The following is a 27064-nucleotide window of genomic DNA, read 5'->3' as shown; positions in this document are numbered from 1 at the left end:
ATTATGCAATAAATAACCAATAAGTTGTTTGGTCTGCAGGTGCTGCGTGGGCATCGTATTAGCAAACCAAATATAAAGCTGTTGAATTTGCGGCCTCCATAGCTCGCAATCTTACAATCGGTCTTACAATGTCATATGTGCCAGTGAGTGAAGTGTTCTCAGTTTTGATTGACTGATCAGATGGTCGGATGTTTAGTCACGCCTTTTAAAACTCCGACTTTATTTCAGAGTAGTTCTTTAGCAACCTGGAGGAAGACATTGGTGCTTTTTTTTTTTTTTCTCCATCAGAGAAGGCAATTGTAATTTTCTTTGTAGCAGGGTTTTTTTAACTATAATTAAAAGATGAGCCCATAATGGTCTAATTCCCTTCGGCCCTATTAGCTTTGAACTTGAGAATTATCTCTCTGATTTATGGATAACATATAAGGACTTATTAGCTGGAGCAGTTTTAAGAGCTACAGATCGTCTCCCGCTGTCTAGACGGTAGACAGAAATCGAAAGGCTTTTCTGCCGAGGCCTTTATGTTTTGAAATATCCTGCCTGAGGAGAACTGGCTCTAAAACAAACCTTAATAGACTTGCTTTTACCTAATTACTTTATTTTTTATTTATTTATTTATTTTTTGTAGATATACTATGTCGTTCCCTACTTAGGTAGCTTTGTACGCTTGAAATACAGGTTTTATAAGACATATATATGATACATCACTGGATTACTAAAGACCTTTTGAATTCATAATAAATGTCTTTTTTTTGTATCTAATAATACCTCTGTCTTTCATTGATTTCAAACTAAAATATTACCCTATTTATTGTGAAGATTGTTTATGTATTTAATAGTTTGGGATGTAAAATGTTTTGCTTACAAGCTCCTACTGTACAAGTGGAGTGTTTGTTTGTTAAATCAGAATCTGTTAGTCTAGCATGGCATATGTCTGCCCCATCTCATGCGATCTGTATGTGCAAGGATCGGTTGCATCTTGCGTCATGTTGTTTGTGTTTGTTTTCATGGCCATAATAACTTGGAATAGTTTTACTCTCACACCCAGCCAGTCGGCGAAAAACAATGGCTTCTCATCGAAACGTGTTAGCTGTGATGAGCCGCCAGCAGCTGCTCAAACCTTTCAGCCGTGGTGTTCTTTAATTGTTGGCTAATCCACTTCTGTGATACGTCATTTAGAGTGAATCAGGCTGACTGGCTTTGATTTAACATTAGTATGCACATTAACTTGAACCTACACAGATTGAGGCTTTATTGGAATTTACAGCAGCGGCTTCAGACTCTGCATTTCAAGTTTAAGAGGAAGATGGTGTGTTTCTCAGAGTTGTACAGATGAGCTGTGCTGCCAAGGCCCATAATGTTGCCTTTAGTTCAGACTGCGTGGCATCACAGCACGCTCAGCTGGGTGCCTGCCACTGGCATGTTGCCACGCTGTTGCCAGGCCCGGACACTGTGTCAAGTTGGTGAATGGACCATTGTCACTCTCGGCATGACCAGAGACAGATGTCATTTTCTTTTTTTTTCTTTTCAGTGCACGTTTTATTCAATATTGTTCCGGCTGCACAAATCATTTCCTGGTGATAATACGGTACTCTTTTTCAAGAGAATTTAAAGTGTGTCGGGAACATCTTTTGCGATCAATCCACACAGTATGTCACTGTGTTAGCTCCAAAGGCCTGAACTTTCTGTTCAAATCAAAGTGGTTTTGTAAGGTCAGAACTTAGAGATACCAAAACTGTGATGTAAGGGGAAATTTCAACTTTGATTTAATGGGAGGAAAAAAAAGAAAGAAAGTAAGAAAGGTGTCATTGGTATTGCAGTGTTTCTGAACCAATCTAAGTTTCAGTGTTTGTTTTGCCTTTTTGATGACTGGACGAGGGATCTGAGGCGTCATTCACACGTGAACCTGCGCAGATGATATCCTAACAACATCTCCGCCATTTGGGTCTAACCTAACTGGGATAAACGGTTGTCTTTCAAATTCCCCTCTGCACGCAATAGGATAGCGTTACAACCAGGCAGAGCAGCGAAGAAGGTAGCGGAGCTAGTTGATAACTCCAAACACATCTTCCTTTTTTTAAGAATGACTTCAGTGCCTTTCTTTGTTCTTTTCTCAAAGAAAAGCTTAACTCTTAAGAAGACCGCTGCTCCCAGCAGCAGCAGCAGCAGCCATAAGCCCGCCCACCGACTCTATACACGATGTGATTGGCCTGACTAGAGTTTGGTTTTTCCAGCACGCAAGTCAACGGAGAGTGCCTAGACCCCCGGCTGCAAATTAAATTTGTTGCTGCTAGATTTCTAGGCTACTGGTTACACAAACGCAGTCTTAACCTAAAAACTGATCCGTGTGGAGAAGATAATAAGTCTGGGCAAATCTATCTTGTGTGGAGGATGTCATGGAGAAATAAGGGTAGCCACAGTCACACAGTTTTGTCAAGTTTTGGTATTCAGACTGAGGTGTGATAAGCCGAGCCAGTTGAATCGTGCTGTGAAATCTAGCCTCCAGCAACGAGCATTATCACCAGGCAAGTCAGGGCAGAGCTCTATCTGACTAGGAGAGTAGCTGCTCTTTATTGCTGCTCCCTCAAGTCATGACAAAGACCTTTGCTACAGTATTGTTTGCCAAGGTTTCTCTTTTGCAACGTGTGTGTGTGTGTGTGTGTGTGTGTGTGTGTGTGTGTGTGTGTGTGTGTGTGTGTGTGTGTGTGTGTGTGTGTGCGTAGATGCGTGCTTCTGTGTGCCCGCGCAGACGTATTCTTGTGAGATCCCTACCGTATGTGCCCTGGTTCAAGAGTTAAAAAGGAAAGACAGGAGTTGCCTCCAGGAAAGCGGTTAGGTTAATAACTGCGTGAAGGGAAGGGCAGGGCTCACAGGTGAGCCGGTTTGCAGAAGCGCAACCTGCACAGTGTAACTATTGACCAAAGGTCTGCAGTGCTTTGATGATATCAGAAATATAAAGGCCGTGATGCCATTGCCATTTTAGCTCCACTCCTCCCTTCTTTTTTTCCCCCCACTACTCTGAAGCTACCTGCTCCAGCACAGTCCATTTGCTGGAACGTTAAACACAGCCTCAGGACGTCTGTTTCAATTAAGAGTCATCAAAATGCTTTAAAGGTTTGAGTCACACAGGCCTGCTGTTATAAAAAGCAGTCAGATAAGGAATAAATCAAAGGTCAAGATTGGTTACCTTTTCATGGGAGAAACTGCAAACCTCTGATCCACAAACTTTTTTTAAAAAACAGACTTGCTCCTGATTGAAAAGGGATTTAGAGTTTTTCATAATTAACTTGACCTCAAGTAGGAACAAAACTTGTGAGTCAAACTGTCGGCCAAAATCTTTCCTTTTTTTCTTTTTTTAAGATTTTTTTTCTGGCCATTTTTAGGCTTTTATTGACAGGACCGCTGAAGACATGAAAGGGGAGAGAAAGGGTGGAATGACATGCAACAAAGGGCCGCAGGTCGGAGTCGAATTCGGGCCCGCTGCACCGAGGAGTAAACCTCTATATATGGGCGCCCGCTCTACCAACTGAGATAGCCGAGCACCCAATCTCTCTTTTTCAGTATTTATTGCATTTATTGTGTTTCTCCTATTGAAACAATCCCTCTTTGTCCTTCAGCAATCTACAACTATGAGCCCCGGGGTGAGCAGGAGCTGTGCCTGCAGGTGGGGGACACGGTGCACATACACGAGAAATTGGAAGGTGAGCGTGCCTGAACGCACAGGCCCCGACTCATCCCTCTTCTCCTTCTCTAAAGCAAGCTGACACAGGAACTTAAATCAAAATGTTGAACTAACCGGTGCTTGATATGCAACGCATAACAATGTAAACAAGTCCGCCACGTTGTCATCACTTCTGTCTCGTTCACTGCCTCTCCCTCACTCTAACATGTGTCTCTGTTGATTAATATTTCTTCAGGCTGGTATAGGGGCTACACGCTACGCAAGAAATCACAGAGGGTAAGGGCATCATTAGCACTCTATTATCCTATACCCAATGCTGTGGTGTGTGTATACTGATTTTACCTCATTGTTTCCTCAGGGCATTTTCCCAGCTTCCTACATCCACTTAAAGGAGGCTTCGGTTGAGGGAACAGGGTGAGATCACATATCAGTAAACATATCATCATGGTGATAATCCACTTTGCTTTTGGTTTGCCCGCCCCGCCTTATCATTTGCCAATAACATAGCAGTGAACTTGTAATTACCGTAAGTGAAGCTTCAGTAATGCTTCTCTTGGCTGTGTAGGGAAACCATCCAACTATTTATCATGTATAGAAATGCACTTGAGTCCGTCCAAATTATGTGACTTGATCTTTGAGTGATGGGCCACTTTTCCAATACCTTTTTTTATTATTCTCTCCTTGTGGCTGGTAGCCAGCAGGAAATAGTCATTCCAGCAGATATACCCCTGGTGCAGGAGCTCGGGGCTACTCTGAGGGAATGGGCACAGATATGGCACAAGCTCTACGTGGTATGTGTTGATCGCCTCTCTGTTTTTGAGTACACATAATCCTGGGCACTTCTCTGATTCTCCTTTTTTGTTTTGTTTCATACCTCTGAAGGGTGTACTGTTCTAAGTGTGTACATCTTTATCTGACAGGCGAACAAGACGACATTGTTCAGGGGTGTTCAGCAGATGGCCTACAGCCTCATCGAATATCGATCTCAGATAGTGTCGGGAACGCTGCCTAAGGATGACCTCGTGGAACTCAAAAAGAAAGTCACAGCCAAGATTGATTATGGAAACCGGTAGGAACTTCTGCTGCCTTGTAGCACAACAATGAACTGCCATGTGACATGACCACCATTGTGAAGTTTGATTTTGACTGTTAGATTGTCTCTGTAACAACTGGCGCTGTTTGATCCTCCGTGCTGCTCAGGATTCTGGGGTTGGACCTGGTGGTGCGAGACGAAGCAGGAAACACCCTGGATCCTGACCGGACCAGTACGGTCAGCCTGTTCCGGGCACACGAGACCGCTTCTCGCAGTGTCGATGACAGGATACAAGAAGAAAAGGCATGATTTTAATTTGTTCATACTATCGCCCATTATTTTCCTCCATAGTAGCTGTCTATTCAATTAATCTCTGTGTCCATGCACTGCCTGGGGCTTTGCTTTTCTGCAGACGCGACAAAACCTGGAAATGAGGCGTCAGACCCTGTTCAGTACGGTGCACACCTACAGTCTACTCATGAACCTGAAGAACTTTGTATGCAACATTGGAGAGGATGCTGAGCTGCTCATGTCTCTGTATGACCCCGACCAGTCTGAATTCATCAGGTTTGCTCCTCACTTTTCTCTTAAAGCTGCGAGAGGCAGACAAAAAACAAACAAAAAAAACAACTAGAATTTGAAGTAGAGTGAGACCTCCTCCTCCTGCAGCTCTCCCCTCTCTGTCTAGCCCCTCCCATCAGTCGAACACTGGCACGCACCGGTTTCATACAGAAACATTTATGAGTACTAATCATTCATTTCATCCCTGATGGCAGTTCATTAACATGAACTTGAATTAGCCGCAGCCATGAGCTAGGATTAGCAGAAGGCTAAACTGCCAGCTGCTGGTCTGCTGTGTTTACGTGTGCTCCAGCCTATCCTCGCTCGAATGGCAGCAGTAGGCGGTGCTGCGGCTTCGGCCTCTGGTCCTCGCAGCAGACTGCTGCCATTTCCCTGCTTCCCATTCATTTCTATGGGAGCAGCCGTGCAATGCATTTTGGTAGCGTCGCAGGGACTTTGCAAAAGCGGGGCGTCGAGTCTCCTCATTTGCATAAAGTTGAATCCAGCCAACTTGATGCAAATGAGGAGCGCTCGGCTCGGCTCGCTGCCTCTCAAAAGCTGACGAATATCTTTCAAACTTACTGTCGATCTGAAATGAAGACAGATTCAGCAACTGCATGGCCTATTTCTCACTTAAAATGTTTTCACAAACACATTTCGCTGAACTATTTTCGTATTTTTTCGTAATATGAGATGTTATTCCAAACGAGCCGCCATTATGGTCGGTTTTTGAAATTCGGGAGCAGCCAGCCCCACGTGACGAGTTCGTCCAATCATCATCTGTAGCCATCGTGGTTGTAGGAGGGTGTATTTTCTTTGCCTGTCAGTGGTCAGTGAAGAGAAACTGTTGGCAAGCTCACTAGCGTGCAATGCTGGGAAGCGGGGCGATCCCATCCGTGAAAACAACGCGTATGGACCATAAAGAGGAGACTCCGCAGGCTGTGTGAGAGGAAACGTAAACATGACAAACGAGCCGGTGTTCGTGTTATCGCTTGGGGCTAACCCGAGCAGAACAGCTCTTCTGACTGTTTTCAACGCAAATATCTGCTCCCTGGACAATAAACTGGACTACTTCTAAACTGGACTACAACTATACTAGTGTGTACCTATATGTATTGCATATAGATGGATAACAATAATGTATCCTATCTAATAGTTTAGCCTTGAATTACCTGCAGCCCTTAGCCTTAGGCTACAGCAAACAAAACTTTCACCGAAAGGGACATGCACGCGCTTCTGCATTTGCCAAACAGCCAATAGAAATGCTTACCATCTACGAAATGACCTGCAATTGGCCAAAGTCACCTGTGATGGCTAGGTTTACTAAATCCTGAAAACAGAGCCAGGGAGGAGGTGCAGAAGTCTAGTTTTCTCTCAGAACACTTGAATTACAATATGCTGAAAGATTATTATGAATGTATTGCCCAATGACACAAAACAGTAACTACCTACTGCCGCTCTAATTTCACAATTAAGTATCAAGCTGAAGTTGTTTGTCAATTTGGGTTCATTGAATTGTAATGTGACATGGAAAAGTAGAGCTTGTTCCAGCATGATACAAAGATAATCACAAATCTTCGCATTACAATGTGTCTTAATATAACCGTAATAATTGATATTGATGTACCTTCCAAGTCGGACATAACATTAATAACAATTAATAAAATATCAAATTTTAGTTTTGCAAATTAACCACCAGTATCACTGCTACTTTGTCAATTATTAAGAAATATAGTAAGTTGTACTATGGCTGTAGAATAATAATGGCTTAAGGTTGTGCATGATTGTGCCATAACTCTGCCCAGCTCTAACGTGGCGGCTTCAGCAATGTTTTAAATGAATACTCCGGCTGGAAGGCTACTAGTTCCAGGTGTTAATGGAGGTGCCGCTTCTTCTGCTCGCTGGTGTAGAAAACTAACGGCTCTATTCTAAGCTTGGCAAAAATGGTGCCAGCATAAATTATGGAAGTGATTTGAAAGAAGCTCTGAAAAGAAAAGTCAAAGTGACTGAAAAGTAAGTTCATCTTTGTGAATGTTAATAGTGTGAATATTAGTCCCCTCCAGCTCCTTGTGGATGATTGTGCAGTTCCTGACCTTTTACCCCTCTGAAGAGGGGACAGTAGGCCTTTTATAACAGCAAACATTTGAACTTGTCATAGCCGGAACGTTATATAGGAACTTATACCATTAAGGATGTCTGTGTTCCTTTTTAGTAATGCTAGTAAGCCTTTCTGCCATTACCTGTGTTTGGCAAGTCGCATTGTCTGCTATGAGACTGATCGATATACTCTCACATTATAGCTTTTCAAAATATGCTAGCATCTTAGAATTGTTTTGACACTTTGGATTGTATCTGGTAGGACAGATTAAAATAATGCAAGGTTTTTACGTTGGTTATTTTCTATTTTGCCATTTCTCCCGATGCCTTTAGATAATTTGATATCTAACTGTGATTCTTATTTAAATTCATGCAGTGAGAACTTCCTGGTGCGCTGGGACAGTATGGGGATGCCTAAAGAAATTGAAAAACTCAACAACCTGCCAGCTCTATTCACGGTAACTGAATCCCAACCCACTTGACTGTATTCCCTTTTGCTTCGGATTTAAACACTCCAAACGCTGTCTGCAATCTGTGACAAAGAGGACAATTTGCTCCTGGGTCCCTCTTAATTTGCAGGAAGTTTCGCTGAATGGCTCACATTCACGGTACATCTTTAAACATTTGAATACATTTGCCTCCATTATATTGCTGCGGTTTGTGTTAATGACACGGTCAGCAGTTTCTTGCAAACAAGTTGTTGTGTTAACCTGCATGTGTGCCACTAGGAAATAGTGGGTCAGAATGTCATAAACACCACATTCATCAAGACAAAGAGCTGACATGTTATCATTGTATTTACTTCCTTTTTTAAAGTACACAAGTTAAGACTCCTTTGACTTTAATAACCTCCAGAGAAAAAAAACCCGCATAAAGATGCTGGAAAAAAAATGACATGTTTGAGGGTTTTACTGCATGCTTTCATCCTGTAATATTTGCCATCTGGTCTGCAGCTCAAGTCACATGAATGCACATAACTAGTGATACCTACAGTCCACTGCCCTTTTGTATGTAATGCACCTTATGACTTAATATGCCATAATAAATCTTCTATATGGTTGTTCCTGGTGTCCAGGACCTGAGCAGCAGTGACTTGATGAGGCTGCGACTCTTCCTGGTGTGTCAGATCATCAGAGTGGGCAGCATGGAGCTCAAAGAAGGCAAGAAACAGACGGGAGGACTGAGGAGACCGTTTGGTGTGGCTGGTGAGCTACTTTTCAAATGTCCTAATATTTGCTTAGGCAATACAAAAGTCCCCTCAACAACAACAAAATCAATAAATCCTTATTTGCATGAATAGTTCTGTTGAGGTGTAAAAATGAAGGATCCATGTGCTGAATGAAATGGAAACACCTGCTCGCTGACCTAGAAAGTACCTCCACTCTGCCTTGGCAAAGGAGTCGGCGGAAATTGGTTTAGACCCCATCCTTTTGTTTTTGGCCAGATGATTGGTGGATTTGATGAGGAATTGATGAGGAATGGTTTCCTCTGGTGTTCCAGCAAATGGACTGAAACCAGAAATTCTGAAAGAATGTTTCACTCAGAAGTCACATTGTTCATAGCCAGGAGAAAAAAAAATCACTTTAGGAAAAGAGCTTGGCGGAATGAACAATTCAGAAGCATTTGCTAGCTGGAGACCGAGAACCCTCAATCTGTTTCACTATGCTGGCTGTCTGCCGTGCCAAGGCAACAGGTGAATGAGATCCAACACCTGGCTCAGCTTCTGTTTTAGAAGTAGAAAAGTTATAGTAAGTAAATGAACTTCTAAAACAAATTAAACTCCTACTTTGCTTTCAAACAACTGCATTGCATCTGGTAACTTAGCTTATCCTGGGCTAACTGTGACGCTTTCCTTTGTCGTTGCAGTGATGGACATTACAGATATCGCCCATGGCAAAACGGACGATGAGGACAAACAGCATTTCATTCCCTTTCAGCAGTGAGTCTTCTTGACGTTGTCACACTTCTTATACTGTTAACCTGCTCAACCTTGTTTTCTAACATCACCTAGTAATAACTCGAAAGAATTGGAATAGAACCTGAGTCATATTTGCTTACTGTGTTCAATTACATCTTTTTGAGCATGCAATTCAACTTTTCCTATGTTGCATTTCATGGACAAATATAGAAAAAGCTTTTGCAATCCAGAGTGTCAAGGCCATGTTTTCATACCACGTGCACAATCGATTTCCTTGATGGAATAGCCCCAAAAATAGCTCGACTGATTCTTGACATCGAACCCAATTTTCCTGACGTTTTACATCTATGTGCAACGTCGAGGATATAGACTCATGTCACTGTGACATCATAATGTTCTGCAAAAGCGCTTTTCAATTCAATTCATTATTCAACGCTATAACTCATATGATTGTAACCATATTTCACATTTGATCGGAGACTGAATGAGTGACTCTAATCTTCGGTGCCCACCTCGAAACTGTGGTGTGTGTGTGTGTGTGTGTGTGTGTGTGTGTGTGTGTGTGTGTGTGTGTGTGTGTGTGTGTGTGTGTGTGTGTGTGTGTGTGTGTGTGTGTGTGTGTGTGTGTGTGTGTGTGTGTGTGTGTGTGTGTGTGTGTGTGTGTGTGTGTGTGTGTGTGTGTGTGTGTGTGTCACACACGTTTTAGAATGTGTGGCAACATCCATATTTGAAGCATTGCCTATGGTCATGGCCATTACTCCCTGTGGGATCTTTCCAGTTCCTCTGGTAGTCCACCACCAGCTCATTGGTTTAGCTGACGTTGAGGTGATTGTCGTTGCACCATGTGACAAAGCTCTCTGTCGGTCATCTGTAAATATAGTCTTTAAGTGAAGACTGCATGTTTCTCACTGGAAATGATTCACAGTCAATATAGTGATAGCTTCCATTTGTAATCTGGAAAACCTGCATTTATCTAACTATACACTGTTGTACATACAGTAATTAATCTCTATTGTCTACATAACTGCACAGAATACTGTACTCAACCTGCACTTTGGTATTTAATGCTTCTTTTGCACTTCTGGTTGGATGTCAACTGCATTTCATTGGTTCTGTACCTGTACTCTGCTAAATGACAAAGTTGAAGCTAATCCAAAATTTTGCCACAAAAAAAGTCTTCACTACATATATTATTATATGACGTGTTGTATACTGCAACTGGACTGGTAGGCGGAGGCATGGAACCGCGAGGCTGTAATTCTAGTTTTCACCTGTAATACAGAAGCCTTTTCTATCTTGAGGGCTTTATATTAATCCAGACTAAAGTTTCTGATATGTGAGGTTTCCTCTGTAAAAGTGACTGAACGTTTCATGGACATGCAATTCTCTGCTCCTTAATAAATGCTTGCTCTCGAAATGTGTTCTTTACCAAAGACACATTGTACCACAGAAAAACCTGTTAAGCTTCCCAGCCTTGAAAATTGAATTTGTTTCATTAACACGGAGTGACATTTTTGCCACTCGTAATCATGAACTGGATGATTACAAATTAATAACACAAAGGTTATACTAAATGGGTTTTCCAATGAACAATGGGAAAAAGTATATATTTAAGATAGAAATAACATAAGAAGAAAGTTTTTTTTTTTTTTTCTGAAACATGGTTTCAAAACATAATAAAGATCATAAACATCCACGCAGTGCAGTACAACACTTAATTTGGCAGTCAAAGCATTTAACATGCGAGTCAGAAGTAAATAATATCAGCGGGTTTATTGCCGGCCCTGAAATGGCATGCCCCTTTATCACCGCTTAAAGGTGCTGTAGGTAGGATTGTGAAGATCCAGGACTTAGCCAAAAAATTTGAACATTGACAACTTCTCAGTCCTTCCCCCCTTTCCGCTAAAGCCCAAAACTGTCTCCTAAGCTCCTCCCCCCACAAGGGAAAATGAATGTGTGTGCATGAGCAGTAGGGTTGGGTACTGAAACCCGGTTCCACTATGGAACAAATGGTGGCAAATTGTCTGCCCTTTCAAACTCCTACCTAGGTGTGTACAGACCTCTTGGACACCATCTGAGAGAGTTTTCTCCTGTGCAGGACATGCCATAAGTCAGGAGAGGTGTAGTATCTTGCCAGATAAGGCAAATATAGTAATTTTTCTGCAAAAGAACTGCTAAAGTTTGAAGATGGTTGGCATACCAACTCAACATCATTTATTTTGTTGTTACTTGTTAATAGTGTAACTGTTATTTGTTAAATGATTGTAGTTATGGGTTAGGTGACTTAGGTTTACTTATTATATATTTAAGTACTTTAAAATGTTAATATATTGTTCAATTTAAATAATTTTCAATTTTAAAAAAACTCCATAAATGTTTTTCATGTATCAGTTTAGGAATCAGAATTGTTTTAAAAGTACCGGTTCGGCATCTGAATCGTAAAAATCCAAACTGTACCCAACCCTAATGAGCAGTTAGGCACCCCGCCTGGCCCTGATTGGTACATCTGAACAGGGAGCGGTGGATTTTTGAAAATCGCACTACAGGCTGTAGGTGATGCCAGAGGAGCTGGATTTTTTTATTTTTAAATTCCCTGCTTCATGTAGTCTTACCTACTGCACCTTTTTAACCAAGGCTGTCAATTATCCAAGGGACTGAAGTCCACTGACCTTTTTGTTTCTAGATTTTAGTTCTCATTTAGACTTAAAAAATAAATGGTGAAGTCCAATATCCACTACAGCAAACTGAATGGTATTTATCAAAATGCTAATTAAATTTCAATAAATATTCTACAGTGTTAACCTCTATTCACAGAAACCACCTTGCTGTAAGGGTGATACAAAAAAAAAATTAATAAATATAACATTGTACAGTAAAGAGGATATATCAATACAACAGGTTCATGCAGATCAGGAACTTTTTCTTCCTGGTCACAGCTTTTCATCCAAAACCAAAACCTTTTGTTATGGTGAAACCTTCCGCTAAATGTCTCTACTGTAACATCCCTACAGGCAACATGTAGACTCTGTCCTCCCTCTGTGTCCACCTCTCCTTCTGACCAAACCACAACAGTATACTGAGACATATTCCCTTCCACGTGACTGACTCGTCCCTTTGTGACGTTTGTCTCTGTGCTACATAAAACTCAGTTCACCCCATAGTATATACATTTGTTTGAGCTGCCTCTGTAAGCAAAAGCACTAAGAATTGAGAATGGACATGTTGTTTACTGCACTCTAATTGAACTGTGGATTGAGAATATTTTTTTATTTGACAATCATGCCAAAGCCCCTGAGAAAAACTCCGATAACATGTCTTTAACCGCTCCACGGCAGTCACTATGGTAGTAGGTGTGGTGTGGGAAGGGATAATGGTGCATGTTGTCAAATGTCCCGAAAGCCTCACATTGCTTTTACCGCTCCCTTGTCCATTTGTTTGTCACCTGTCAGAAACGCCCGCAGCAGATTTTTCTGACACTCATCCCGATGCTTTTCTTCCCCAGGATAGCTATGGAAACCTACATCCGTCAGAGGCAGCTCATCATGTCTCCGCTCATGCCGTCTCGAGTCATAGGAGAGAATGAGCCGTTCACTGCTGTCTTCAACAAAGTCATTGCAACGCGGGAGGTCAACCACAAAGGCCAGGGTAAAACGAAGTGCTCACAGACAGCGTGTTCCCCTGTGATTTTAAGAGGCTCGCTCTAAATTGACCTTTCTGTTTTGAAGGGGAATAAATGGTGTGTGAGGGGTCTATAGGCTGGGTCCTTTTGGTGTCTGCCTCATTGAGTTTCTTTGCATGTTTGCCGGCAGGGCTGTTTGTGACCCTGAAGCTCCTCCCAGGGGACCTTGCCCAAGTCAGGAAGGACTACCCCCACTTTGTGGACCGCAGCACAGCCATCGTCAGGAAAATGGGCTTTCCAGAAATCATCCTCCCAGGTGGATTGAAGTCTTTGTTACTGGGCATTGCTCTACATACACCAGGGCCATGTCCATTTGAATTGCTTACAAAGCCGTGAGATAAATTCTCAACACAGCTACCTGATCTGATCATCTGTTGTCCTTCCTCCAGGAATCGTGAGGAATGATATTTACATAACCTTGCTGCAGGGAGAGTTTGACCGCGGTAAAAAAAAGACACCGAAAAATGTGGAGGTCATACTGAGTGTGCACAATGATGAGGGCAGTTCCGTGGAGGTAAAGTAGATCAACGTATCTTATATTATTTTTTTTCTAATTAAACCTTATGTGACTACCTGTGCTGCCATCTCTTTATAACAACTCTTGTAATTCTGCTGTTAAAGTTGTACTTTTTAGTCGGCTCTATTGATAGCAATGTCCGGTGGTCGGTCCACCACTTTGGTCCCATAAAAGTTTGTACCAACATTCATGGTGCCCAGCAAGGTTGTTAATTGTTTTCAATTTCATTTCATTTTAGTTTTAGTTAGTTTTCAGTGTGTTTGTAAAGGAATTACCATGATGTTTAATCTTCTTGATACTTTAGTGTCCGATGTGAAGCAATTGTGGCACATCTTTATGTCCACTCTGTTCAATTTCTGTAAAAAAACTGAAAGGATTTGTGTTCATTTTGATTTCATTTGTATTAGTTGTTTGACCTGACAATATAGTTTTAAGTTTAGTTTTTATTTCGTTTCAGTTTACTACAGTAACCCTGGTGCCCAGATTATAAATCCTCCTGACTTTTCATCTAGCTCTTCCACAAGGTTGACATTTGTGGTTTTAAGTGAAATGTCTCAATGACATTTATGTCCCTCTGTGAATTGTGATAAATCTGGTGATTGCCTGATTCTTCCTTTTACTCCATCGTCCTGTCACAATTTCCACTTGCCTCATATTTTTTTATGACTAAAAACCTGCAAAACTAATGACATAACGTCATCCTCAGTTGTGTTTAGTGCTTTGGTTCCTTTTGGTTTTTCTTCATGTAAAACTAACCTGCATCCTCCCTTCCTATAGAAAGTGATATTTCCTGGGGCCGGTTATGATGGCATCACGGAGTACAAGTCTGTCATTTACTACCAGGTGAAGCAGCCTTGTTGGAATGAAACGGTGAAGGTAAGCTCATGTCAAGGACCCACGTGTGCAGCTCAGCACTCAGAACATGATATCACATGTTCTTTAATTAGTTCTTCAATGAACTAATCTTCTAGGCAAGATACTGACACAGGGTGTGCTACTCATACAAATCTCCCAGCAGATAGCTTTTCTTATTCTCTGTATGTCTTCAATAGTCCTGCAATCACATTAACTCCCCCGACTTTTCTCTCCTTCCTGCAAGGTGACAATTCCAATTGAAGACGTTTGCCACTCTCACCTGAGGATGATGTTTCGACACCGATCCTCCCAGGACTGTGAGTGACCGTGTCTTATTTATATGACAAACGCCCACATGTAATCCTGCCACCGTGTTAAATACAGCCGCAGGGACTATTTGTGGGTCTGTTCACATCTTATGCTCCTGTGCGTCTTTCAGCTAGAGACAAATCGGAGAAGCCTTTTGGTATGGCCTTCGTCCGGCTCATGAGAGGAGACGGGACCACATTAAAAGATGGCAGGCATGAACTTATCGTCTATAAGGTACTGTTGCAGGATTGTGGTTTTGTACGGAATTTAATTCACTGCACTTATCTTTAAAATAAGCAGGAGATTGTTCTGATCTAATTACTCAAAAATCGGTGTATTGAAAAGCTGACAGAGGATAGATGGAATATGCATGAATCTCTCCTCAATCAATACATATGAAATTGGATCTCCATCGATCAATAGGCTTCATGATTAATTCCCCATTTTATGAATTCCGTAGGTTGATGTGAAAAAGGCAGAGGATGCAAAGGTTTATCTCACCTTGCCAGCGACTTGGGCTGAAGTGGAGGAAAAGGAGAAGCAAACAGGGAAGCAGTTCCACCATTCAGGAGTGATTCCTGTGACTAAAGACAGCTTCCAGATCTCCTCGCTCACCTGCTCCACTAAACTCACTCAGAATGGTACCGTAGGGCACCATTTCTATTTCTCCTAATCTTCCAAGCTCCGACTGTGTGTTAATTAAAACCTGTCCTGTCACAAGTCATCTTTAAGAAATGAAGCAGATTGGGGCGCCTGGTTAGCTCAGTTGGTAGAGCGTGCGCCCATATATAGAGATTTACTCCTCGACGCAGCGGGCCCGTGTTCGACTCCGACCTGCGGCCTTTTGCTGCATGTCATTCCCCCTCTCTCTCCCCTTTCATGTCTTCAGCTGTCTTATAAAAAATAAAGGCCTAAAATGCCCCCCCAATTTAAAAAAAAAAAAAAAAAAAAAAAAAAAAAAAAAAAAAAAAGAAATGAAGCAGATTGTACAGCGGATAAAGGTGCAGTGCCAGCATCATTTCTTTCCCCCCACCCCCCCACTGCCTTGAAATTAATTAAGCTGATACGTGTGGCTAATATATTACCAACGTGTAAATGTGGATTGATGTCGATCTAATTAGGTTTATATTGAAATTTCAGGCTTTTGACACAATTATTGTAACTGATGTTGTAACTGAGGCGGTGTTGCTTCTACTGAATGCATGCTGATGTGTTAATGTGTTTCCAGTGGATTTGCTCGGCCTGTTGAACTGGAGATCTAACCCTGAAGATCTGGACCAGATTCTGCAGAGGCTGATGGAGGTCGAGGGAGGGGAGATTGTCAAAGTGAGTTCTATTGCACTAAATGACGTAATATGCTGCTATATTTTATATATGTTGCATAATGTACTTTTTAATAGCCCTTTTTGTAACCGCTTTCTGTTTGTTTGCACAGTTTCTCCAGGACACTCTTGATGCCCTGTTCAACATCATGATGGAGACCTCCGAGAAGGAAACCTATGATACCTTGGTGTTCAATGCCTTGGTTAGTTTTTTCGTCAGGCCATAGTGTCAGTGGGTGATAACCTTTACCATACAGTGTAGAAGTTGCAATGGCCAGGTCAGAAAACGCGTACAAACCAGGTGGTCTTGGCTTGACCTTTTGCAACATGGTGGACTGCGTTGGCAACTCCTTGGCTCTGATTGGTTGTTTTTTCCTTATGTCATTGGGAGCACCAGGAGAAGGCAGAGCAACATGAGTGTTTCACATATTATCTGTCAAGATATAGTGACAAAGTTGAAAGCGAAAAGGTTTGTTTTTTTTAAATAAAAGTTAACTGCAGCTTAAAGCTATAGTGCGTAGTTTCTGTCACCCCCACGAGGAATTCTAAGTAATGACAACAACGCTGTCGGCCTATCGACATGACTCAAGCCTTCCCCCTCCCCGCCACACACTTGCTAGTAGCGTTTAACCCGTCAACACGAAGGATAAAAAAAAAACCACAAGGTAATTATCTTGTAATTTTTAGGTCCTCTTTATCTCCAAAGCTGAACGCTGCAGTTGTCCTTTCTCAGCGGTGACGTAAAACGCATCACTCGAGCTGCTGCGCGTGAATATTACCGGATGACACAATTAATCTTCTGAACGTAGCCATGCTGACAAATAGGCTACAGAGAGAGTCCCGCTTTTATTAAGCCTGTAGGAAGGCATTCAGAAATGTCAACAGATGAGCGCATCAGCGCACACAGGGCAACAAGCGCACGTTAACACAGGTGCGCACCTACATAAGCTTTTTTAAATTTAAAGTGCCCATATTATGAAAATAACACTTTTTCTGGGATATGGGGTGTTATGTTGTGTCTCTGGTGCTTCCACACACATACAAACTTTGAAAAAAATCCATCTACGCTGTTTTGAGTGAGATACGGTTTCTGAATGTGTCCTGCCTTTAGTCTCCTAGTGAGCTGTTCAAAATCGGCTGCTTTGTGACGTCACAGTCCGAAATGAGCTGGCTAACCACAACCGTTAGCTCGTAACGCTAGCATTAGCACGCTAATGCTAACGCTAGCATGCTACGTCGTTCTCAATAGCAAAGCACTGCTACAACACACACAAGTTCACCATAATCTACAAAAGAACTACTTACATGTGCGCCCTCATTTAGAAGTCTCCCAGCTAATCCTGCCTTGTAACTGACCAAATTTGGAGAAACAGGCTTTCTTTTAGAGTCTCTAGAGTTAGCTAGCTGACATGCTCTACATCTGAGCTACTGAGCATGTGCGAGTGCAATCAAAGATAGTACAGAAGAAGAAGATGAAAAGAGGTCTCACTCTGTAGCTAAAACAGAAACCAGGTGAAAAGAGGATCTGCAACAGTGAGAGAGAGAGCTGTGCAGTACAACAAAAATATGGTGTTTTTTGAAAATTAAACCATGTAAACCTATTCTGGTACAACCTTAAAATACAGTTATGAACCTGAAAATGAGCATAATATGGGCGCTTTAAAATGTTCAATACCTTATTGCGCTGAAGTGACCGAACCCGAACATCATTTCTAAATATCTGTCTGAACCAGGCCCAGCCCATTGGGTACTGTCGGGGCCGACGGGCTCGGTTCGGGTATCCATCCTCCAGTGTGGAGGTCATTTGAATCCAGCGCGGGAATTAATACATTGAATGCTAGTATCAAAAACAGTGTTTGATTTAATAAAAATGTTAAAGATCATAACTTTAAGGGTTGGGAATCCCTGATATTTAATATGTACATGTCTTCCAATTCCACCTTGGTTAATTGAAAAAAAAAAAAAAAAAAAAAAAAAAAGACAGTTGGCTTATTTAAAGCTAATGTACTTGCACATACTTCTTGTTGTCTGGAGTTTGTACCTTTTTTTTAAGGTTGAAAGCACTTGATTGGAAGTCGCTTTGGATAAAAGCTTCAGCTAAATGACGTGTAATGTAATGCAATTGGACATGGATCTGATTTAGTTTCCTCCTCTTGTTTTTATAACCAGGTATTTATAATCACACTTATTGGCGACATCAAATTCCAGCACTTCAACCCAGTCCTGGAAACCTACATCGACAAGCACTTCAGTGCCACTTTGGCTTACATGTGAGTTATCGTTATGTATTTCCCACCTTTGATCGCGTACGCCCCTTCACTCTGTTTATTTTTAGTGGGTCTTTTTGCTCTTCTTCTCCACCCACACCTAAATTACCAGCAGACCTTGATGCCTGACTCAATTCACTTTCTCAGGAAGCTAACCAAGGTGCTTAACTACTACGTGGGCCACGCCGAGGAGCCCGTCCTGACTGAGAGGCTCTACGCAGCACTCAAAGCCCTCAAGTACCTGTTCAGGTTTATCGTACAGTCCCGGGTCCTCTATCTCAGGTATCAGAAGCCGTGCCACCTTTTCACTCGCGCATTCTAAGGATGACTTCTTTTGATGCAATGCCTGGCCTTGATTCTCAGATTCTACGGGAACAGCGAGGACGGGGACGCTTTCCTCAACTCCATTCGCACCCTTTTCCTGTCTTTCAACACTCTCATGGACAGACCGCTGGATGAGGGGGTGAAGATAAAGGTAAGTTGAGGAAGAATGGTTGATGTGCGCAGTTTTTTTTTTATTTTTATTTTTTTTTAATGCAGTTTATTTTTGTATTATAGAACTGACAAGCATGTGGGAACAGAGATTTCACCAATTTATCTTTTTTTTTTTTTTTTTTTTTTTTTTTTTAGCTTGAAAATAAAGGTAAAATGTCAGACTGTGAAGATGTTGCTTTTATTTTCTGTCTTAGCATTTTTTAAGTGTTGCATGTAAATGACTGCAGTAGTCCAGCTGTGGAAATGTTTTATGGACAAGTTATTGAAATGTTTTACAAATAACCTGTGAAATAAGTGTGGGCTCCCTGTTGGGAGAAGGTGAGAAAAAGCTCTGGTAAAATGCTTGTTTTACCAGAGAATAAAAAAACGTTCTGTGCTTCAGTCTGACAAGTCCTTGTTCCTTCTTTCAGGGAGCAATATTGAAATACCTCCCCAACATCATTAATGACATCCAGACTGCGTTTGATCCCGTGGAGCTCAGGTAATTCTCCAGAGGCTTTGCACAGCAGGAAATGGTAATTGCCTGACTCAGTGCAAATTATCATATTTACTTCTGAGCAAAGGAGGCGTTATTCTCAATTCTTACGGCTGTAAAATCAACCTCTCATGTGTGCTGCTCATTAGTCCTATGTGACAATAATTACTGGATGTGAAATGTGAGTGGTATTCAAATTGTCACACCTGCACCTTCGTCTCTTTTCTTTTCATTCTCTTCTCAGCGTTCTCCTCGCAAAGTTCATTGAGAGCATTCCTGACTCTCAGCTCGTGCGTCAGAAGCTGGGCTGCATGTGTAAAATGGTGGAGAGTGACCTTTTCAGGCAGCCAGGTAGGAATCCTCCAGGCTCAAAAAACACATAATGACATTTTACACAAGATGAAGGGAGGGGGAAAAAAAAACGTAACTCTGCTCCGCATCACACCTACATACATAAGTTTGTCAGGTCAGCTCCATTAAATGATAATGTGTTGTGCGATCCAACGAGCACAGTCTTTCTCTGCTGCGTTGCCACAGATTGTCGAGATGTGCTTCTGCCGCTTGTTACTGACCAGCTGAGTGGGCAGCTGGACGACCACTCCTGTAAACCAGACCATGAGGCCTGCGCCCAACTGCTCAGCACAGTGTTGGACAACCTGGACCGCAAGGACGTGGTGAGGAGTCCGAATTCACCTTTAGGCTAGGGGCTGCACCATACGAGGAAAATATGCGATAACGATATTTCTTGCGATAAATAAACGGATATCAAAGTGTATTTAGTTCTGTTGCTTTCAGTATTCTGCTGAAATACAACAAATTGCATGTTGAATTTAAAAGAAATGAAAGTAAATAATTTCCAACATTCTTTTATTGAACAAATTGAATTGAATATAAAAGAGTTACATTCCAAAGTGCCGTTTCCTACTGATATTTTCTTTAACTAAGACAAAAAATCTCTAAATGTCTTTCGTAATATGTTGCAGCCTTTCACTATATATATATATATATATATATATATATATATATATATATATATATATATATATATATATATATATATATATATATATATATATATATATATATATATATATATATATAGGGTAAACGGTTCAGACTTCCGTGCGGAGAGTAAAAGAGTAAAACTGTTGCCATTTTGCATGAAAAGGAGCCAATCGAGGTGATTCTGGCCTCTCTTTAGAGGCTTTAGAGGAAGCCCCAGGGCGACCCTAGAGCATGCTGGAGGAATTGCAGATTCCATCTGGCATGGTAGCACCTAGTTCCCTTGGAAGAGCTGGAGGACGAAGCTAAAGACAGGAACGGCTGGGCTGCTCTGTTTAGCCTGCTGCCACCGGACCTAGACACAGATAAGCGATTTAAAATGGAGGGATAAGATATTTAGTCATGCGGAGATGGTTTGAGTTTTATTTGCCTAGGTTTTGAGATATTTGTTTCTGAGATTTCTGCTACCACCCCAATATAATGGTGAGGTGGATGGAATTTAGTTTGTGATGCTCACAGCATTCTGCACCGTTCTTGTTGTGCAATTTCTTTTAAATGTATTTGTTTAATACTGTCTGGGAGCACCACAAAATACATTTTATTCATGCCCACTGTATTGTTGTGGAGGGAGAAATCTCCAAACCTGGCAAAAAAAAAAGAAAGAAGGCGAAGCTATTTGCAAATAAGTGAGAATATAGGTTAATTTTTTCCTTTTTTCTTTTTGTAATTTGAGTGAACCGACCCTTTGATACTGCCCACACTTTGTAGCATGTATGTGTCCCTGGGTAATTGCACCTAAAGCTGTTCTGTGTGTGCAGGGTCCAACCAGAGGGCACGTTCAGCTGATAATGGAGCGGCTCCTACGCAGGGTTAATCGCACGGTCATCAGCATGGAGAGATCCTCCCCTCTCATTGTGAGACACGCTGTGGTGTTACAGCAGAAATATGTCCTTGACGACTATGTCCTCAGCATCCATTTCAATATAAAGCACACTGACATCAACACGATCTAAATACAGTAGTTTACTGCACCAAAAAATAACAACAAGAAACCTATGTTTATTTGGACAAAGTGAAATCATGTGAGTAATATTTGACTCCTGTGCGGCAGGGCCACTATCTCGCCTGCATGACGGCCATCCTGAAGCAAATGGATGACAGGCATTACGCCCACTACATCAGCACCTTCAAGACCAGACAGGATATCGTTGTAAGTGTCCTTGTTCCTCCCCTGCTGGCTACATGTCGTCCTGAAACATCTCATCAATAACCAGCATTAAAGCAGCCAGGCCACTTACTGCTCCTTAAGGGAATATTGATTGTAGACATTTCATGCAATGGATTGGACTGACATGATGATGTCAGTGGGTCTCCATTATGCCGCGGGATCATTACGTGTGCCTGACATGCAGCCGCCCCCGCTTTGGAGTTGCTAAGTTTGGATATTACTTATTGTATTTCTTTTAAAGCGACCGTGCTCTGTTCCTCTGTTGCCCTCAGGACTTCCTCATGGAGACATTCATCATGTTTAAGGACCTGATGGGAGACATTTTTGCCGCCGACTGGATGATCATGAACCTGGTGCAGATGCAGGTCTTCCTGAGGGCCATCAACCAGTACTCTGACGTCCTCAACATGTATTTCCTGGACAAGGCGCATTTTGAACTCGAGGTGCGTCTCTTTCTTCCCTCGCGTGGGTAGAGGTTACATTTCTTATTTAACAGAAAATCCAAAGCTAGTTATGAGAAGGTAATTATGGTATTAATATTTGAAAACCCCTGCTCCCCCTCGCAGCTGTGGAATAACTACTTTCATTTGACCGTGGCATTCCTCACCCACAAGACACTGCAGCTGGAGTCCTTTTCTCAAGAGAAACGGAATAAGATACTGAACAAGTGAGATTATTTACAGTTCATCAACAAAAGGTGATTTAAATGGAGAAAATGTAATTCAACAGTGCTTTGATTTAAATGTGCCACAGATATGGAGACATGAGGAAGTCCATTGGGTTTAAGATCAGAGACATGTGGTACAATCTCGGTAAGTATTTTTGCATCATCTGATAATGCTGCTGTTACCATAGAGTTTGTGTCATTGTTTATTCAGTGGCCGCCAGTGATGCAAGGGGGAATCACAAGACAATATTTTTTTTTATTGTCCAGTGTCACAGTGCGTTGTTGTTTGGTTTGCCACATTATTAGATTTGTCCTCCGTTTGTCGAGAAGTGAAGATGGAGCTTATTGCCTTCTCCAATCACACTATGATATTTCTCATTATCTGTGATAATGTTTTGTTGTCCCTCAGGCCCCCACAAAATGAAGTTCATCCCAGCCATGGTCGGGCCCATTCTTAAGGTCACACTGGTGCCTGAGCCCGAACTGAGGAAAGCGACCATCCCCATTTTCTTTGACATGATGCAATGTGAGCACAACTTCAGCCCCGGGCGCACGTTTGAAATGGTAAAAAGCTCCTTTAGAAGTTCAGAACTTTATTCAAATTGATGTGTGTGTGGCTTGGGCTGTGGCTCGGGGGTAGAGTGGTCGCCCCTCAACCACAAGATTGGCTGATCAATCCCCGGCTTCTTCGGCCACGTGTCAAAGTGTCCCTGAGCAGGACACTGAACCCCAAGTTGCTCCCCGGATGCTTTATGTATAGCTGTCCACTGCTCCTAATACTTGGGATGGTTTAAATGCAGTAATTTAATTTCAGTACATTGTACTGTGAATTCTATGTGACGAATTAAGAATAAAGTTTCGTTTTTTCGTGTGTTTTCTTAAATTCCCCTCTTGTCTTTGCAGTTTGAGAATGAACTGATAACGAAATTGGATCAAGAGGTAGAAGGAGGCCGAGGGGATGAGCAGTACAAAGTCCTGCTGGAGAAAACGTAAGACTGAGCAGCAAAAAAACCCATTTCTTTCACTCTAAAAGTTACACCGCTCAAAAAATCCTTCTGGTCTGTGTGATAGGGAATTCACATAGGAGTACTTCTAAAATACAACAAAGGCATCTATGATTGTGTTTTTGAAAAAGAAAAAGTCCTCAAGGAGCCTGAAGGGCAAGACAGGCGGTTTAGAATTGTAAGCAACCTCTAATCAATAGAAACCCCTCGGTAACAGAATGTACAAGATTACAAGATTTTGATGTGATCGTCAGGAGAAAAAGGCAGGCTCTGGCATACTGATAAACTGGAAATAGCCCATTACAGCTAAAGAGTAGCTAAATAAGTTTATTTTTTTTCTGTGCAGGTTGCTGGAGCACTGCAGACGCCACAGATTCCTGTCGCAGTCAGGAGAGGAGCTGGCTCTGCTGCTGAGCAGCCTGCTGGAGAACCTGCTGGCGTACCGCACCATCACACACGACGAAAGTCCCGAGCACCGCATGAGCTGCACTGTCAATGTGCTGGTACGCCCTGCGCCTATATTTACAACAGGGTTAACCCTATTTGTGCATGTACATGAAGCAATCACCTGGGCTGCTCTGCAAATTGCTTCCGAGAAAATGTTTGCAATTGAGATTTTCTTTTTTCTCTCTTGCAGAATTTCTACAAAGAAAAAAAGCGGGAGGACATTTACATCCGGTGAGTGAGAAAGAGGCGCGGTGCATCTGGTTCTTGGACCAAAGGGCTAACCGTGTCTAACTAATGTGCTCTTGTAACCAGGTACTTGTACAAGCTGCGAGATCTGCACCTGGACTGTGAGAACTACACGGAGGCGTCCTACACTATGATACTACACGCTGAATTACTGGAGGTCTCGGACACATCAGCAATTTTTTCCCCTGGCTTTAACAAAATCAGATCTTTTTTTTTTTTTATGTTTGAGCTGTTTTACCCTTACGTATATTACAGTGCTTCTAAATGTTCACCTGAATGTTGATTTCTGATCATTTGCTTCCTCAGTGGTCTGACAAACCCTGCGCGCCTCATCTCATACCTGGACATGAGAAGCATGTATGGACCCAACAGGAGCTGAAGGAGAGGCTCTTCCTAGAGATCATATCTTATTTGGACAAGGGCAAGGTGAGTGTTAACTGCTGTCTATGTGAGCTGGTGTCACACGTTCAGCATTGTGAAACTGGTTGGGAATTTACTTAAGCCCTGTGGTGTGTCAGTATTCAAATCTCTCACTGGCTGCCACCTATCAACTGTTTGCCCTCGAAGCCACGTGGTGGGCCTTTCACAGAGGACAGCTGGGGGAGCCAGATGGCAAAGTCTAGGTTGTGGTCCTGTGTTGGTAAGTTTTTGTTGTATGTCCCCTTTTAACTGATCAATGCACATGTCTTCTCAGATGTGGGAGAAGGCCATAGAGTTGGGCAAGCAGCTGGCCAAGATGCATGAGAGCCACATGTTTGACTTCATGGAGCTGAGCCAGCTGCTGGTAAGAGGACACATGCCATCCTAAAACTTCAAAAAATAGAAAGTATTTTGTAAACTTTGTAAACTGATATGAAAGCAACTTCCACCTAGATGATTTTATTGTCAACGCCTCATTAAAAGTAGGGGACAAGACCTGTGTTTCAGCTTCTGCAAGGATGAGGGTAGTTGGTTGAGGAGATGGAGATGTGTTTACCCAACTCATTTGCACCCAGATAGTGTCTGCGGATGCTGTGGAATTTGATTGTATTATGAAGAAGCTATTTATTAAGTCTCTCAGCGTTAGCCATTTAGTATGATTGTGCTCCAATAAGCATTTCTCATAATAACATAAACAAAGAAGAAGACAGCAACCACATTCTTCTTTTGAAGATGTTATTAGATTTAATTTATTATGAATGCTTTTATTTTGTTACCACTGTGCTCTGCATTCTTACCATTTTCTTTGTCCTCAGAAAAAACAAGCCCAGTTCTATCAGAATATAATGCATGCTATGCGGCCACAGCCGGAGTACTTTGCTGTGGGATACTATGGCCTTGGATTCCCTTCTTTCCTCAGGGTAAGGAAATATTTACCTACTTCAGTTAATAAACCATCATGCACCGTGCTCATGCAGTGATCTGGCTATTTTTTTTTTTTTTACACATTTCCCGGGCTTTTTGATGATACAAGAGAATGTCAGGTTGTATACAGTCCTGTCACGGCATTGCAAAAGCACACCTCTCATATATTATGGAAAATAAGCTTGATCATAATTCTAGCTTTTTATTGTGTTTCATATGTTGTGTTGCACACAAATTTTCTCCTACAGAACAAGATGTTCATCTTCCGAGGCAAGGAGTACGAGTGGCTTGAAGACTTCAGCTTAAAGCTGCTCTCTCAGTTCCCCAATGCAGTACGGATGACCAACACAGCACGCCCCGGAGACAACGTCAGCAACTCCCCTGGACAGCGTATCCTTATTAGAGCTACAGTACGACCAGGCCCAAAAAATCAGACTGGACGCTATGTGAACCTGCATAGTTGTTCTTACCCGAGCCTCAAGTTTTTGGCCAGATGCCGATTAAAAGAAAACCAAAAAAAAAACTGAATTTCCAAAAAGCAGTTTCCACTGCTTTTTTTATCCATGTCTGTAACAGCCCAAAACATACATACATCGCATGTATCAGCAGCTATTTTTATTTCCGTGCCCAGGTTATCCAATCTGTATGTTCATAGCGGGCGTGTAACGTCTGCGTAACGTCTGCGTAACGTCTGCGTAACGTCTGCGTAACGTCTGCGTAACGTCTGCGTCAGCCCGCGTGCGGCAGCGATAGTTTCGGCGTCTCCTCCATTTCTTGCGCGAGACGTGAGCGTATGTGTCAAGCCAGGCAGGTAATCACATACAGGAAGACCACAGTGCAGCCGGATACTTGACTTCAGGCACGAGAGAAACAGAAACAGACAGACAGACACACACCGCCACATATAGGCTACAATTACCACAGTTTTTCCCAGTCATCCTGTCTCTTTGAGAGAGAGAGAGAGAGAGATGCAGATGTGCCTGGTGTGTTCCAGCTGTAAGTCGAATAGATATATCCAGAAGATGGGGGTCACACAAAGCGGTACATTAATCATTACGTTACACAGACTACAAGGTCTGCATTCTGCAACTTTGCGCAAACCCGACCCGATTCAAGCCCTGGGGAATTTTCAAAGCTTTAGTCCTCATATGATAATGCCCATTGCAGCCATGTTAGCAGCAGGGCTCAAGGGAAGGCAATGAGGTTTAAATTGGATGAATAGTCATGAAATGTAATGAAAAAGTCAAGTGAATAAAATCAAATTGAATCAAAGTGTTGTAAAAATTGTAAAAAATGACCTAGCCATAACTTTTCACGTCTAGTGACATCATCAGGTCAATATTTAAATGTGTCTTTGGTTCATGACAAAATCTTTCCCACGGACATTCCCTTCAGCCTCAGCTGTACTTGTGTTTATTGCTTATTAGCAAATGTTTGCATGCTAATTAGCTTCACTAAAATGGTAAATATGGTAAACGTTATATCTGCTAAACATCAGCAGCATGTTAGCATTGCCATTGGGAGCGTGTTTGCATGCTGACGTCAGCATTAAGTACATAGGCCTACTAAGTACAGCCGCTAGCATGGCTGTAGACTTGGTTGACAGTTTTGGGGGGGAAAAAAGTAATTGATACAATGCAACTTTGCTTTGTCTGCTCCTCCACACTACTGCTGGTCTTATCCTTAGCTGAACTTCACAGACATCCAGTGCTTTACTGTCAAGCCTGTTCTCACCGTGCCGCACCAGTTTAAAGACAAGGGGGTTCCAGAGCAGATATTAAAGTGCGTAACGGAACACTTAAAGGCTGATTTATCTTCTCGTGAACACCTTGGGATTTATAGTTCTCTGCTAACTCACCGCTGTCCCTGTTCTTTTGCAGCTATTACAGAACCAATGAAGTGGACAAGTTCCAGTA

At 42.1% G+C, this 27064-nt stretch overlaps 1 protein-coding gene across 2 annotated transcripts in view; it reads left to right on the top strand.

Moving 5' to 3' along the window:
• Positions 1 to 27064, top strand: part of dock5 (dedicator of cytokinesis 5) — a 38132-nt gene that overhangs the window by 4173 nt on the left and 6895 nt on the right. For both annotated transcript variants that reach the window (XM_028578550.1, XM_028578548.1), the window contains exons 2-42: positions 3618 to 3701; positions 3918 to 3958; positions 4041 to 4096; positions 4377 to 4473; positions 4603 to 4751; positions 4883 to 5018; positions 5128 to 5282; positions 7750 to 7831; positions 8449 to 8578; positions 9240 to 9312; positions 12794 to 12936; positions 13101 to 13226; positions 13360 to 13484; positions 14265 to 14363; positions 14587 to 14659; positions 14782 to 14885; positions 15112 to 15292; positions 15880 to 15977; positions 16087 to 16176; positions 18143 to 18243; positions 18388 to 18522; positions 18604 to 18715; positions 19146 to 19216; positions 19455 to 19561; positions 19748 to 19884; positions 21031 to 21126; positions 21324 to 21422; positions 21713 to 21883; positions 22007 to 22107; positions 22194 to 22252; positions 22517 to 22671; positions 23011 to 23096; positions 23458 to 23614; positions 23749 to 23789; positions 23871 to 23961; positions 24111 to 24230; positions 24499 to 24588; positions 25040 to 25144; positions 25397 to 25538; positions 26849 to 26930; positions 27029 to 27064. The exon at positions 27029 to 27064 is cut by the window's right edge and continues 49 nt beyond it. In XM_028578550.1, the coding sequence (XP_028434351.1) occupies positions 3618 to 3701; positions 3918 to 3958; positions 4041 to 4096; positions 4377 to 4473; positions 4603 to 4751; positions 4883 to 5018; positions 5128 to 5282; positions 7750 to 7831; positions 8449 to 8578; positions 9240 to 9312; positions 12794 to 12936; positions 13101 to 13226; positions 13360 to 13484; positions 14265 to 14363; positions 14587 to 14659; positions 14782 to 14885; positions 15112 to 15292; positions 15880 to 15977; positions 16087 to 16176; positions 18143 to 18243; positions 18388 to 18522; positions 18604 to 18715; positions 19146 to 19216; positions 19455 to 19561; positions 19748 to 19884; positions 21031 to 21126; positions 21324 to 21422; positions 21713 to 21883; positions 22007 to 22107; positions 22194 to 22252; positions 22517 to 22671; positions 23011 to 23096; positions 23458 to 23614; positions 23749 to 23789; positions 23871 to 23961; positions 24111 to 24230; positions 24499 to 24588; positions 25040 to 25144; positions 25397 to 25538; positions 26849 to 26930; positions 27029 to 27064 (4336 nt within the window). The remainder of the gene's footprint in view (positions 1 to 3617; positions 3702 to 3917; positions 3959 to 4040; positions 4097 to 4376; positions 4474 to 4602; positions 4752 to 4882; positions 5019 to 5127; positions 5283 to 7749; positions 7832 to 8448; positions 8579 to 9239; positions 9313 to 12793; positions 12937 to 13100; positions 13227 to 13359; positions 13485 to 14264; positions 14364 to 14586; positions 14660 to 14781; positions 14886 to 15111; positions 15293 to 15879; positions 15978 to 16086; positions 16177 to 18142; positions 18244 to 18387; positions 18523 to 18603; positions 18716 to 19145; positions 19217 to 19454; positions 19562 to 19747; positions 19885 to 21030; positions 21127 to 21323; positions 21423 to 21712; positions 21884 to 22006; positions 22108 to 22193; positions 22253 to 22516; positions 22672 to 23010; positions 23097 to 23457; positions 23615 to 23748; positions 23790 to 23870; positions 23962 to 24110; positions 24231 to 24498; positions 24589 to 25039; positions 25145 to 25396; positions 25539 to 26848; positions 26931 to 27028) is intronic.

The sequence above is a fragment of the Perca flavescens genome, chromosome 5, assembly GCF_004354835.1.
Source record: "Perca flavescens isolate YP-PL-M2 chromosome 5, PFLA_1.0, whole genome shotgun sequence".
Lineage (NCBI taxonomy): Eukaryota > Metazoa > Chordata > Actinopteri > Perciformes > Percidae > Perca > Perca flavescens.
The sequence above is the reverse complement of the archived record's forward strand: the minus strand, read 5'-3'. Positions and strand labels throughout refer to the sequence as shown.